The sequence below is a fragment of the Sciurus carolinensis genome, chromosome 7, assembly GCF_902686445.1.
Source record: "Sciurus carolinensis chromosome 7, mSciCar1.2, whole genome shotgun sequence".
NCBI classification, from domain to species: Eukaryota; Metazoa; Chordata; class Mammalia; order Rodentia; family Sciuridae; genus Sciurus; species Sciurus carolinensis.
The window spans coordinates 74640019-74654111 of record NC_062219.1 but is presented as its reverse complement, the minus strand read 5'-3'; the positions used below and the strand labels follow the sequence as shown (position 1 = coordinate 74654111).

At 36.4% G+C, this 14093-nt stretch overlaps 1 protein-coding gene across 5 annotated transcripts in view; it reads left to right on the top strand.

The window, feature by feature from the left end:
* The first annotated feature begins 469 nt into the window (after positions 1-469).
* Cfap206 (cilia and flagella associated protein 206) overlaps positions 470-14093 on the top strand; it is a 43693-nt gene continuing 30069 nt past the window's right edge. For 3 of the 5 annotated variants that reach the window (XM_047558549.1, XM_047558548.1, XM_047558546.1), the window contains exons 1-8: positions 470-644; positions 914-937; positions 2546-2658; positions 3410-3493; positions 7595-7685; positions 9795-9983; positions 10802-10960; positions 12357-12565. In XM_047558549.1, the coding sequence (XP_047414505.1) occupies positions 2551-2658; positions 3410-3493; positions 7595-7685; positions 9795-9983; positions 10802-10960; positions 12357-12565 (840 nt within the window). In that variant the 5' untranslated portion in view covers positions 470-644; positions 914-937; positions 2546-2550. The remainder of the gene's footprint in view (positions 645-913; positions 938-2545; positions 2659-3409; positions 3494-7594; positions 7686-9794; positions 9984-10801; positions 10961-12356; positions 12566-14093) is intronic. The other 2 variants (XM_047558547.1, XM_047558550.1) reach the window with 2 other exon arrangements.

Genomic DNA, 14093 nt, shown 5'->3' with positions numbered 1-14093 from the left:
TCAAACGTGCAGTTTTCTCTTGGGCATTTTGGAGCACACTGTTCAGACTCCCTTTGAGTAACAGGACTTTAGATAAAACCGTATTACTTTTAAAAACTAGATACTTTTATAAGCACTCTATTAAGGATCCCGTCCTCTCAAACCGCCTCTTCTCTCACCCCTCCACAACCCTCCCCTTTTAAGTTGTCCCCTATGTTCCCACGCTAGCAAGTTCATATTCTTTTTTAAAACCTGTGTCTGACACTCTTAATCACTGAGGAAAGGCGTGAGTGAACGTGCCTTTCTCAGTCTGGGATTTCAGTCCCTAGATTTCTTCTTTGTTTTCAGCGCTCCCCGCCCTCTCCGAGGAAAGACCCTCACTGCTGAGCGCACCCCACCCACAGGCCCCGCCCACGCTCTGGGCCCGCCCCCTCCGGTCCTGAGCGTTGATCTCCATGGTTACGCGGCGGTAGCGTAGAGCGCCCTGCAGCTTAGAAGGGCGGCTTTAGGCTCGGGCAAGGTCGGCCCACTCGGGGCTCCGCGCCCTGAACTGCCGCCGCACCCAGTGAGGAGGGAGCGTAGTGCTGTGGGCAGAGCCGGGGCTGCTGGAGGACACCGCCACCGCTGAGAGGGAACAGCGGCCACTTCCGGCCGGGGGCGCCCAGGTCAGACCTCTAAGCGGCTGGGCCGGCGTTGAGCCTTCGGGCTCTGCGGGGCGCGGGGCGCTCACCCAGCCTGCGGAGGAGCGCGTTCGCGGGCTCACAGCCCCAAGCACACGCGCGGCCGTTCTTTGACTTCTTGTTAAAAACGACTGTTTTAACTTCTTACCTTATGCCTTGCACTTTTTTAGCTACTAAATATATAAATTCATTGAGTCCTCAATAACTCCGGAAGAAGTACTGATAGTTTCCTTTTTCTTTTTTTTTTTTTCCAGATGAGGGAACTGCCTTCCAAAGAGGTGAAGCGAGTACCCAGATCTCATAATTAGATTATGGCAGGGTCATGCTGAAAGGGTCACGTGAACATCATCTGGTGTTGCTGAACAAAACTCCAAATTCCACTTAGTTATCCTCCCCCACGCTAATGCTCGGAGTCAACTTTACCTCTTAGAGTTTTTGTTGTACTCTACAAGCTAAGTTCCTCTGTTCTGATGAACTGATAATCAGGAAAATGAAGCTTGATTAAAACTTACCACTCAACTGGTTTATAATGTTACTGAAAGCTCCGTCCTTGTCCCTGATGCCAATCCAATAATGAGGACTGGTTTTGAGAAAAAGGAAAAAGGTTTACTGCTTTGCTAGCAAAGGAGAAACAGGGTCTGTGGTTCTGCCTATCAGGGGGCTTTAAAGAAGTGATTCAAAGGCTACCTTCCACTCTGTGGGAGTAGTAATCCATTTGTTAATTTGGGAGATAATCATTTCTGAAATCTTCTGGTACCATCCCCAAAGTCTGGATTAATTCTTTCCTATGATGGGCAATGTATTCAAGGACAGATAAATCCGCTTAAAATGGGCAAGAAAGGTAATCCTGTTTTCCCTGAGATTAGGGAGAGTTTAGGGGGGAGCAGGGAGAGAGGAAGAGAAAGAAACATGTCCATTTAAAAAAAAAGTTGCTCAATTCACAATAGCCAGACTGTGGAACCAACCTAGGTGTCCTTCAATTGATGAATGGATAAAGAAACTGTGGTATATATATACAATGGAATATTACTCAGCCATAAAGAATAATAAAATTATGGCATTTGCAGGCAAATGGATGATATTGGAGACTATCATGCTAAGTGAGATAAGCCAATCTCAAAAATCCAAAAGACAAATGATCTCACTGATAAGCGGATGATGACACATAATGGGGGGTGGGAAAGGGGCAAGAATGGAGGAAGGAGGGACTGTATAGAGGGAAAAGAGAGGTGGGAGGGGTGGGGGGGAAGGAAAAAATAACAGAATGAATCAAACATTACCCTATGTAAATGTATGATTATGCAAATGGTATGCTGTTACTCCATGTGCAAACAGAAACAACATGTATCCCATTTGTTTACAATAAAAATAAAAAAAAAAGTTGCTGTGGCAGAGCAACAAAGGCTATGTTCAAAGCATAAAGTGGACTACTGTTACAATAATAAGAAATTAATAACCAGGAATTCATTTTTGCATGATGCATAACTAAATGTTTGTTTTCCTTTGAGTTTATATTCCAACTTGGACGTGCAGAAAAGAGAATTTCAATGATATGAACAATTTTTTTCCCCAAAATTCTTTTAGATTTGTATGGTCATTTACTGAATGCACTAGAGTAGCATTTATAAGCATTTCCTTTTGTGGGCATACTCTGTAGACTACATAGGGGAACAGGAGGTTGAGTTTCTCCTTTTTTTCCCCTCATATAGTACTTCACCCCTAAAGCCCTTCATTTAAAAAGAGAAACAGGAGGGGCTTAGATGCTAATAATTAAATAGCAACAAGTTAACAAATAGTATGACTAGTTATAAATAGTGGAGAAATCTGAAGAGAAAAATAATATATATATATGCAATTATTAAAAAGACAATCATTGTTTCACTTAGCCAAAATGCCTCCCACTCAAGCAGAAAGTGTTATAAAGAATATCATACGAGAAATAGGACAAGAATGTGCAGCTCATGGAGAGATCGTTTCTGAAACTCTGGTTGCTTTTATGGTAAGAATGACTCTTGTTGCAAATTACTTCTTTACTAACATTTTTTTAATGTGGTGTCCATTTTCCCCTTAAAATTCTGTGAAGCTTTCCTAGATGTTTTTTGGTTGATAACATATTGAACTCTTGAGACAAGTTAGTGAAAAATATTTTTTAAATTATCTTTTAAATTTCTGGAGAGTGTGTCAGTTCTGAATTTGTAAGATTTTTCTTTTTCTTTTTCCCTTTTCTCTTTTTTTGTAATGCTGGGAATGGAACCCAGGACCTGTTGCATGCCAGGCAAGATATATCCCCAGCCTCTCTCCCTTTCTCCCTTTTCTTTCCTTCTTTTCTTTTCTTCTCTTTTCTTCCTTCCTTCCTTCCTTCTTTCTGGGCAGGGCCTTACTAAGTCACCCAGACTGACTTGGAACTTGTGAACTTCCTGAGTATCTGGGTCTATCTATTATTGTTTGGTTAACTATTAATACACAATGAAACTGTGATTAAATATGCCATAGTTTCCCAGTCTAAAATCTAATCATTTGGTTTCAACTTATTTCCTCACATACTTTTTCGAGCACCATTTTCAGGTTTGATTACTCCCTTTCTTCACCCTGTATTTAAGGGGCTGATGAGCTGGGGTATGCGAAAAATAGCTAAAAAAATCAATTTTTGAGTAATCGAGAGGTAGTTGTTTAAAAGATGGAAGCACAGTGAGCTAATTTCATCATAATATGCGATAAAATTACGTGATGGACTCTCTTCCTACTCTCAGGTGAAAGCTGTTGTCCTCGATCCAAGTAATGGCTTTAACATGGATAGAACCCTCATGAAAAGTGATGTGCAGAAACTTGTTAAGGTAATTATCCAATACTCCTCAAAAAATTGGAGTTATTTATTTTTGATTTTAAATATAGTTTTTTGTGTTAGCCATTATTGCCTTCAGCTGCATGAAAAAAAAACTCCACAAAATAGTAGTACAAACAAGTGAAGGATTTATTTTTCTCATAAATAATTTATTTTCTCATAAATAATGTCTAGAGATACATAGGCTGTTATTCCTAGCTTCCTGGAATAACATGCTTCTTGACAGATGCTTTTCATTCATTTTTTCTTCCCATGTTTTGGTACCATGGGGGAAAGGCAAAGGACAAATATAATATGTGTGCCAATTGAATCTGTTACTTTCTTTCCAGAGAATAATAGTTTTCTCAGAATTCCTTCCATGTGCTTACACTTAATTGGCCAAAAAGATACAGTAATATGACTCTGGGACACTAATTTTCTATTCTTATTCTCAAATAAAGAAATCTTGTGCCCCAACCCAAATTGGGGCTCTAATAGGAAGGTGGGGCATCGTCATTGAGCAGGTAACAGTGTCTGCAACAGTATATGAGTGTTGTCTTATTAATTAGTTACATTGAGAACATGATGAAATGGTTTGTCTTGTACCTGTACTGTAAAGTTAAATTAAGATTCATAATGATTCGGTGTAGATTATGTTTTTCAATCCTAAAGAAAAAATTAAAGCCAAAGTGAAATAATCCATAGTTATACATAAAATAAATGTGCCTGAAGACTGGTTTTAAAAAGGAAGGAACTTTAGATGTTTAATATTGTTCATATGTTTTAGATTTGACTCACTGAATTTAATTTTTTTTTTTTTTTTTGGCGTGCTGGGGATCGAACCCAGGGCCTTATGCTTACAAGGCAAGCACTCTACCGACTGAGCTATCTCCTGAGCCCCTGAATTTCTTAATCTACATTTCCTAAAAATTCAACATTATTTTTTTTTCTTTGGGGCTTAATGAATTTAATTTAATTCCTTCCTTCATGCAGTGGACTTGAAACAAGTGTTCCCAGACTTGCATATGGATGTTTTTCTGGGCTCCTGAAAATGGCAGGGGAAAATTTCACCATCCTCATCTTCTATCATAACTGGCAATTCAGTTAGTGGAGAGCAGGTCTATCTGCAGATGCTGCAGGGGTCAAGAATACGTTTGTAAGCCTGGAGCTGGGGAATATTTTGTCAGGATGATTATGCAGTAGTGACTCCATGATTTCACTAAATCACCTAAAGCTGGGTCTTTCTCAGGTGCCTTAAAATGTGATAATGTGATATAAAGCTTGTTCTTGGCAGTAAGGGAAATGATTATGATAGTCCATCAAACATTTTATTGGGAAGGCTTCAAGGAGAATCAGGAAGGGACAGAAAATAAGTTTTTCTTCTTTTCATGGCTCAAGAGGAATTTTTCTTTCCCCAAACTAAGTTTGAAAGAACTGAGCTCAATATACCTTTAATGTCAGGTACAGAAAAACTCAATGGATATCAAAATTTAAATGATGAAACTGGAAATCCATATGTAGCAAAATGAAAGTAAATCTCTGTCTCTTACCCTGCACAAAAATCAACTCAAAGTGGATCAAGGACTTAGGCATTAGAACAGAAACCCTGCACCTAGTAGAAGAAAAAGTAGGCCCAAACCTCCATCATGTCAGCTTAGGAACTGACTTCCTTAACAAAGAGTCCTAAAGTATAAGAAGTAAAATCGAGAATCAAATATATGGATCAATCAGGTTGCCCTTCAACAGATGAATGGGTAAAGAAGTTGTGGACACAATGAATGATTACTCAGCCAAAAAAAAGAATGAACTTATGGCATTTACCTTTAAATGGATGGAACTGGGGAATAGCATGCTAAGTGAAATAATCCAATCCCCCCAAACCAAAGGCTGAATGTTTTCTCTTAGATGAGGATGCTAATTTACAATAAGGGCAGAGGGTGGCTAGGGAAGAATAGAGTTACTTTGGATTAGGCAGAGGGCAATGAAGGGAGGGGAGGGGGTTTGGTGGTAGGAATGATAGTAGAATGAATTGGACATTGTACCCTATGTGCATATATGACTACATGATGGGTATGATTCTACATCATATACAACCAAAAGAATGAGAAGTTAGACTCCATTTATGTATGATGGGTCAGGGTGCAGTCTATCACATTTAACTAATTAGAACATTTAAAAAAAAGAACAAATGGGATAGAATCAAACTAAAAACTTCTTCTCAGCAAAGGAAACAATAATGTGAAGAGAGAGCCTACAGAATGGGAGAAAGTCTTTACCACATGCACCTCAGAGCATTGATCTCCAGGATATATAAAGAACTCAAAAAAGTTAACACCAAAAAAACAAAACGAATAACCCAATCATAAATGGACTAAGGAACTGAACAGACACTTCACAGAAAAAGAAATACACTCAATAAATATATGAAAAATATTCATCTCTAGCAATTAGAGAAAAGGAAATCAAAACTACACTGAGATTCCACCTCCCTTGGGTCAGAATGGCAATTATCAAGAATCCAAGTAACAATAAATGTTGGTGAGGATGTGGAGAAAAAGGTCTACTTATATATTGCTGTTGGGACTGCAAACTGGTGCAACCACTCTGGAAAGCAGTATGGAGATTCCTCAGAAACCTGGAATGGAACCACCATTTGACCCAATTATCCCACTCCTAAGTTTATTCCCAAAGGACTTAAAATCAGCATCCTACAGTGATGCAGCCACATCAATGTTTATAGCAGCTCAATTCATAATAGCTAAACTATGGAACCAACCTTGGTGCCATTCAACAGATGAATGGATAAAGAAGTTGTGGTATATATACACAATGGAATATTACTCAATCTTAAAGAAGAATGAAATTATGGCATTTGGCAGCAAATGAATGGAACTGGAGAATATCAGGCAAAGTGAAATAAACCAATCCCAAAAAACCAAAGGCTGACTGTTTTCTCTTACATGAGGATGCTAATTCATAATAAAGGTAGGCATTGTGGGGGGAGGCTAGGAAAGAATAGAGTTACTTTGGCAGAGGGAAGTGAAGGGAGGGGGAGGGTTTATGGGAGTAGGAATGATAGTAGAATGAATTGGACATTATTACCCCATGTGCAGATATAATTACATGACCCTTACAACCAGAAGAATGAGAGGTTATACTTCATTTTTGTATGATGTGTCAGAATGCATTCTACTGTCTTATAGAACTAATTAGAACAAAAATTTAAATTTTTTTTTTAATTCGAATGATAGAAATTTTTCCCCTTTTTCTCAAAGTCACATGGATAAGCTAATCTTTTTATTTATAAGGTTTACTTTGAGAATAATACTTCTCTACTTGGAGGATTCCAGGTGCACAGGTTTCCATAAAAACAATATCGGATTCTCAGTCTTGAGTTCTCCGCACTCCTCCTGGGAAAGCAGGACTGGTGCTTAAAGAGGTGTTTTGAGAAGGATGCTGTCAGTATATGAAGCCTGAGGGGTGAGAAAGGAAGAGCGCTGGGGAGAGAGGACAGTAGTGGAGAGAAGGAAAGAAAATTTGATCATGCAGTCTAAAGAGGTTCGACAGACGAGGAATGAGTCATCTGTATGGGGTCAGGGGATGGGAGAAAACAAATCAGAAGAAAAAATTTTGAAACAGGAAGGTAGAGCCAGAAAAATTAAGTGAAGAGAAAAAGGTAGCTGCAACATTTTTTTAAAAATAAAATGCATGTGACCTCAAACATTGTCAAAGGAGTATTAATCAAATAAATAGTAACGAGGAACTCCAGGAGAGTTCTAGACTGGAGTAAAAGCTTCATGGAACATTTATCTGCATTTTGACTGCATATGCTAACCACCAAAGTCAAGGTTCTTGCTTTCAACTAGACTATTAACCATCTGGGGTGACATAAATTAACTGAAGGGAAATAACATTACATAATACACGGTGTTAGTTGGATAAAGTATAGAGTTTGAAATCCTCAAGGAGAAAAAATAATAACAAAAGGGGCTGTTGGTAGATAAATATCAGGAATTACTGCTTTGATAATTTCCTTCATTTTTGTAACTATCTTAGAAGATATTTGAGTGTTTAAAAAATGTAATAGAAATATTGCTGGGCTATTCTTTTCTAGCTTTGTGTGGCCCGGCTACTGGATAACAAAAATCCATCCCTGGACACCATTAAGATGCAAGTCTACTTTGATATGAATTATACAAGTCGAGGTAACATTATCTATTTTGATGCTTTTAAAATGTTGTATTTCAGGTAAAAAAGTTTTATCTGATTGACAATAAATTGTTTTATGAAATTATTTTCTTAGTCTTTTGAAATGTTTTCCAACTTTGACGTATTAGGAAGCTTTCTGTCACTATAGCAAATACCTGAGATAATCAACTTATTCAAAGAAAAGATTTACTTTGACTCACAGATTTAGAGGTTTTAGTCCATGATTGGTTGATCCAGTTTCTTTGGACTGTGGTGGCCCATTGTGGTGGAGCCACATTCATCTCATTGGTTGGCCAGTGAGAGCGGAAGAGAGTGGGATCCCACAGTGCCCTTTGGGGGCATGCTTTCTTTGAGTCCAAAATCCTCCCACTCGCCCTTTTAAAGGTTGTACCACCCCACCTTCCAACCAATAATACCATAGTCTGGAGACCAAGCCTGTAACACTAGCATTTTTGTATACAAGCTGTAATCTTTGAAGGATAATAAAGTTGGAAATGCTAAATGAAAAAAAAAAAATCAATGACCTTTGTGAGTGTTAAAAGTCAATTTAACTCTTTATGCTCCTAAAATTGTTTCTAAGTCTATTGTTTTTTAACCTTCATAGCACTGATACATAATAATTAGAAATAAAAACATCCAGTCCATTGAAATTAAATTTTTAAAATTTGTAGGACTGGGTCAGTAGCTCAGTGGTAGAGTGATTGTCTTGAACATTGAGGTACTGGGTTCAATCCTTAGCACCACATGAAAATAAATGAATAAAACAATATTTTTTTAAAGTTAATTTGTATCCATCTACAATTAAAAAATATTTTTTAAAAATTGTATATTTTCCTATTCCTAGTTTATTTTGTTACCACATAATTCCTAAATTATGTAACTACCTGAAAATGAAAGAAATTATGGGAAATTTAAATTTAGAATTTATTTCATAATATAAATGATTTAGTGCATGCATCAATGACAAGTTGGAAACAAGAGAAAAAGGAAAATAAATTTCTCTGCAGATTGTCTTTGTTCCTGCTGTAATGCATTCATTATTAACCATTTGGTGATTTTCTTCATCTTTTTTTTTTTGTCTCCAGGTATTAGTGTTTTTGTTCTGCTACATAGCTAATCATATATCTTGCTTTTTTGCTTAATAATAATGAAATTTTAAAACAATAAAATAGTCATGGATTGAGGATATTTAATAATGTATTTTTTATTTGCAAAAAGCTTTCAGTTGCTTTTGTGGTAAGATTTGTTATGAAGTGTGCATGGTTGAAATATGAATTATTGCCCTTGTAATAGTAATATGGGTATCTTATTGAATCAGTGGCAAGAATCGTATTGCTGGTAAAGATGGTCTTCTGCCCCAATTATGCCTCAGCACAGCACAGGAAAAAAGAGGAGAGGCACAGTTCTTTTTATTTTTTTAAATTTATTTTATTTATTTTTAATTTTTTGTTGTCAATGGACCTTTATTTTATTTACATGTGGTGCTGAGGATCGAACCCAGTGCCTCATACATGCTAGGCAAGCGCTCTACCACTGAGCCACAACCCCATCCCAAGGTACATTTCTTGATGTAATATCATAATATCAGTAATATTATTCAGAGAAAATTTACCTGGAAGTAAAATAGAAATACACATAATTGAAAAGGAATATGTACACCCCATATATGATTGTACTACATATGCTTACATATAGCATACTATATGTGCTAACATATGGTATAAATATATAGTACATATATATTTATAATGTTTATATATAGTATTTTATATGCATAAACACACTTCTGTTGAAGGAATGATCTTCTTTACTTTCTGCTTAATTGGGAGATTTTAGTCTTTTCTGATGTTTACTGTTTTGATTGTTTATTTCAGGTCTTATGTGTTTTGATAAAGTATTCCATTTAAATCACTGTATACACGTTTCTTGCTGGATGTTTGTCTTGAGGATACTTGTGGGTCACTGTTTTTAATTTCATTTTTACATCTTAAGAAAGTGCTTGTTTTTATGTAGTACAGTTGCCATACTTAGGCAATTTTTCTCTTATCCTCATGTGAAAATTCTAAATATGAAATATATGCAATGTTGTTATTTGCTAATTTTAGAGGAATTTCTTGAAGAACATCACCGGGTCCTGGAGTCTAGATTAGGTTCTGTTAGCAGAGAAATTACAGATAATAGAGCATGTACTAAAGAAGAATTGGAAAGCCTTTATCGGAAGATTGTTAGCTATGTGTTGCTACGCTCTGGGCTTGGATCCCCTACAGACATCAAGATTGTCAGAGAGGCAACAGGTAAAAAATATAAATGATTTCCATTCCATATGTGAACATACATGGTCATTATATTTTATAAAATATGTTTAAGTGTTAAAGATTGAAGTTCCCTTTTTATCTGAAAAAAAAAATCAACACAAATAAACTTTAACTTTAAAAAAGTTAAAACTTACCTAGACTCCTTTTCTACTGTGTATCAATTCAAAGCCTCAAGTAGCACCTCTAGAAAGTGAAGTACTGTTCATTTTCTTAGGGCTGTACATATCAGGACCTATTTACCTCATTAGAGAAACACTGGTAATACTGTTAAGGTACCAGGCTGATTGGGTGAGTGGGACAACTGGAAAGGAATATTTCATATAGGTGAAAGCAACTGAGTATCACCTGAAATGGATGATGGAAAAGGGCACTATTTTATCTAAGGAAATACTTGTCCTCTTTTATACTTAAAAATGAGGAATACACAAGATGTCTAGCCTTCCTATGCCTTTCCTTCATAATTATTTTACAACATAGATTTTTCTACTCCAAATCCTATTTAGAAAGTTTGTTTTCATGCCTATTGCCAAAAAATTCTGGCAATAATTTAGATACTTATTAAAAATGGACATGAGACAATAGCATTATTTTCAGTAGTCCAGCTTAGATGTATGATAAATTTTTCCATGCATTCTGTAATCAGGTATCAGAAATGTGAAGAATTGTGTAGGTAACAAAGCCAACAAATTGTGTACAAAGCCAAGTCTCTTTAACTTTCTGCTGAAGGAAAGAAACTACACTAAGTTCTAATATCTTTATTCTGTCATTTTGTTTTCATATTCTGTGGTTTATTTTAGCTGCCCTACAGAGTGTTTTTCCTCAGTCTGAACTGGGGACATTTCTGACTCTTAGTAAAAAGGACAAAGAACGCCAGCTGAAAGAACTCACTATGATTGTTACTGGAATTCGCTTATTTAACAGAGACTGTGGAAAAGGGGGTGAAGGCATTGATGATTGTAAGTGTATCATTAAGTTAATTCTAAAGGTTATGACTGTTTAAAATTCAGCCTGCACAGTGAGGAAAATAATACACAACACACTACTAGAATTCTGAGGTTTAAGATTTGCAGTTTTGACTGTTCTTTATGAAAAACCAGTGTTTGATAATATGTAGTAATTACTACATTTTACTTTTACTGAGGCAAGACTTTGAATTTTATGTACCATGAAGTTAGTGTAGGAAAGTGAATCAGTAAAAGGAATGTGGTTCCTGCCCAGAGGCTAGCCTCTCTAGTTTGGTGGAGATTGGTGTTTACTCCAAGTCAGCCAAAGAAAATAAAACTTAGCAATGTAAAAACAAAAATCATCCTGAAAAGAAAACCCTTGTTTGTGCTGTTAATAGAATGAGAAGGTCCAAAAAGAGATATTTAGGCAAATTTTAAATTGAGGAACATCTACTATATTGTTATTTACAAAACAAATTCTTTATAAGTTTAAATGTGCTTATGAAATAGTTAATTAAGGACCTTTCAGTAGAAGTAATTTCTTATGAATTTGGTATTCCTGCAGGCCCCCTGGTAAGGTATTGGTGTCTCTTACCAGATCACTGATCACTAGATCAGTACTATCAGCAGGGTAATTTTTTTCCATTTTTTTTTTTTGAGTTGGGGATTGAACCAAGGGTTTTGTGCATATTAGGCAAGTGTTGTACCTCTGAGCCATGTTTCCTAATTTTTTCCATTTACACAGGTAAGTTCAGTTCCCATTCTTTATGAAGTTCTCTTCCTTGCTAGACTGTTCTGTTACTTTTCAGCATCCAAATGAATTTCTTAAGAAAAATGTTTTTCAAATTTGTTTTTCCTAATAGAAGATACATAGAAGAATTGATCAGTGGCTTTTCTAGAGACCACATTGTCAACAACACATACTTCCAAGTCTACCTTTTCTTTAAACTTGTCTATTTTTAGTGGCAAAAGCTGCTGTAACTTTTGGTTATCACTCTGACAATATCTTTTGTTTGGATAGGTTCTTTTTGGATTCTTCCTGCCCAGTGGGACCCCACATGGCTTACTGTTATTAATTTGGGGAAGAAAATGACTCCACTTAGTTCTTAAAATATGACTACTTTCTGGGCCTTTTTCCCTTAACTATTATTATTATTATTATTTGAACCCAGAAGCACTTTACCACTGAGCTATATCCCCGAGAGCCCTTTTAATTTTGTATTTTGAGAAAGGGTCTCACTAAGTTGCTCAGGGCCTCACTAAATTGCTGAGTCTGGCCTTGCACTTGTAATCCTCTTGCCTCAGCTTCCCTAATTGCTGGGATTACAGGCTGAGCCACCATGCCTGGCTCTCTCTAGTTCTTTTTAGCTGCCCTCATGCCTGTCTTTTTTATATACTTAACAAACAGTGCCAGCTATTCTACATGAAGCAATCCCAGCCACCACTCAGCATATTGATTCCCAACTTCAGATTGCCCAGGACCAGGTATATCGCTACACAGCCATTCTTGAGAAGGTAACAAAGAACCCACTCATGAGTAAAGAACTTGAGCCATATATGTTAAAGGAGGCATTGTATAATGTACGACAATATGAGATCTTCCTTCAGATCATTTTGGTAAGTTAATTTCACAAGATCTGGCCAAATAAAGCCAGGAATTAAAATAGAAATGGGAAAGTTGGATTTTGACTTTATAGTTGTTAATTCTCTTTGGTACTTGATAGTATGATTGTTAACATGGTATGATAAAGCAACTGTATATGTATGTGTAGGAGAGTAATACCATATTGTTTAATTCAGAATCCTATCTTTATTTTGAATGTTAGGCATTTTCATTATAAGGTGCGTTGGTGTGGATCTGTTGTGATTTTGTGCATTTGGTGTTCTGTAAGCCTCTTGTATTTGATTTTCCATTTCATTCTTCAGGTTTGGGAAATTTTCTGATATTATTTCATTGAATAGGTTATTCATTCCTTTGGTTTGTATCTCTGTGCCTTTCTCAATCCCAATAATTCTTAAATTTGATCTTTTCATGGTGTTCCATAATTCTTGGAGATTCTGTTCATGATTTCTTATCATCTTCTCTGTTTGGGCAACTTTATTTTCAAGATTAAATATTTTGTCTTCATTGTCTGAGGTTCTGTCTTCCAAGTGGTCTAGTCTTTTGGTGATGCTTTCTGTTAAGTTTTTTATTTGGTTTATTGTTTTCTTCATTTCAAGGATTTCTGTTTGGTTTTTTTTTTTTTTTTTTTGAGAATCTCTATCTCTTTGTTGAAATGATCTTTTGCTTCCTGCAGGTGCTCTTTCAGCTTATTGGTATTATCATTCATTGCCTGCATTTGCTCTCTTATCTCATCCTTTGCTTCGCAAATCATCTTAATCATGTATGATCTGAAGTCTTTTTCTGACATTTCTTCTAATTACTGTCATTGGATACAAATACAGAATCTTGATTTGTTTGGATCATTTTCTTCCCTTGTTTTTTCATGTTGTTCATGTATCTTCCCCTCTAGCAGTGCAGATCTGGGGTATTGCAGATTTCCCCCTATAGCCTTACAGCGGCCCTTTAGGTTTCTAAAACCTTTTCTTTAAGGAGAGATCAATATTAGCCGTGCCCAATTCAGATGCAATCCTATGCAATCCTAGACCAAATAGCCCCTGGACAATAACAAAATTGTCATAATAAACAGAATGAGTTCAAATATTGTCTTCAGTAAAACAAACAGATTTGCAATAAGGTCTGCAGTTTCTAATGGAGGACAAAGAGGATGCAGAGGGATGTAGAATGTGGCTGTTAATGGGATAAGAAAAGAATATACAGAAGTTCTAGATAATAGAAAGGGTGAGAGTGTAATCAAAAGAAATTGGATGTTAGCATGCAAAAAAGGGAGAAAGAGACTCTGAAGGAACAGGTAAACAAAAGGAAAAGACAGCAAGAAAAGTAAAGAGATAAAAACTTAAATTTTTTTAATAAGGAGAAAAAAGAAAATCTACATTATAACAGTCATATAGTAATGAAACCTCACAGTGTTCAGTAGCCTGATGCATGAGAGGTACCTGACAATGAGCTTCAAGTCTCCAGCAGGAGTCTCAGGTTGGGATTTGCCCCACCTAAAGATCAGAGCTACGGCTTCCAGGATAATCC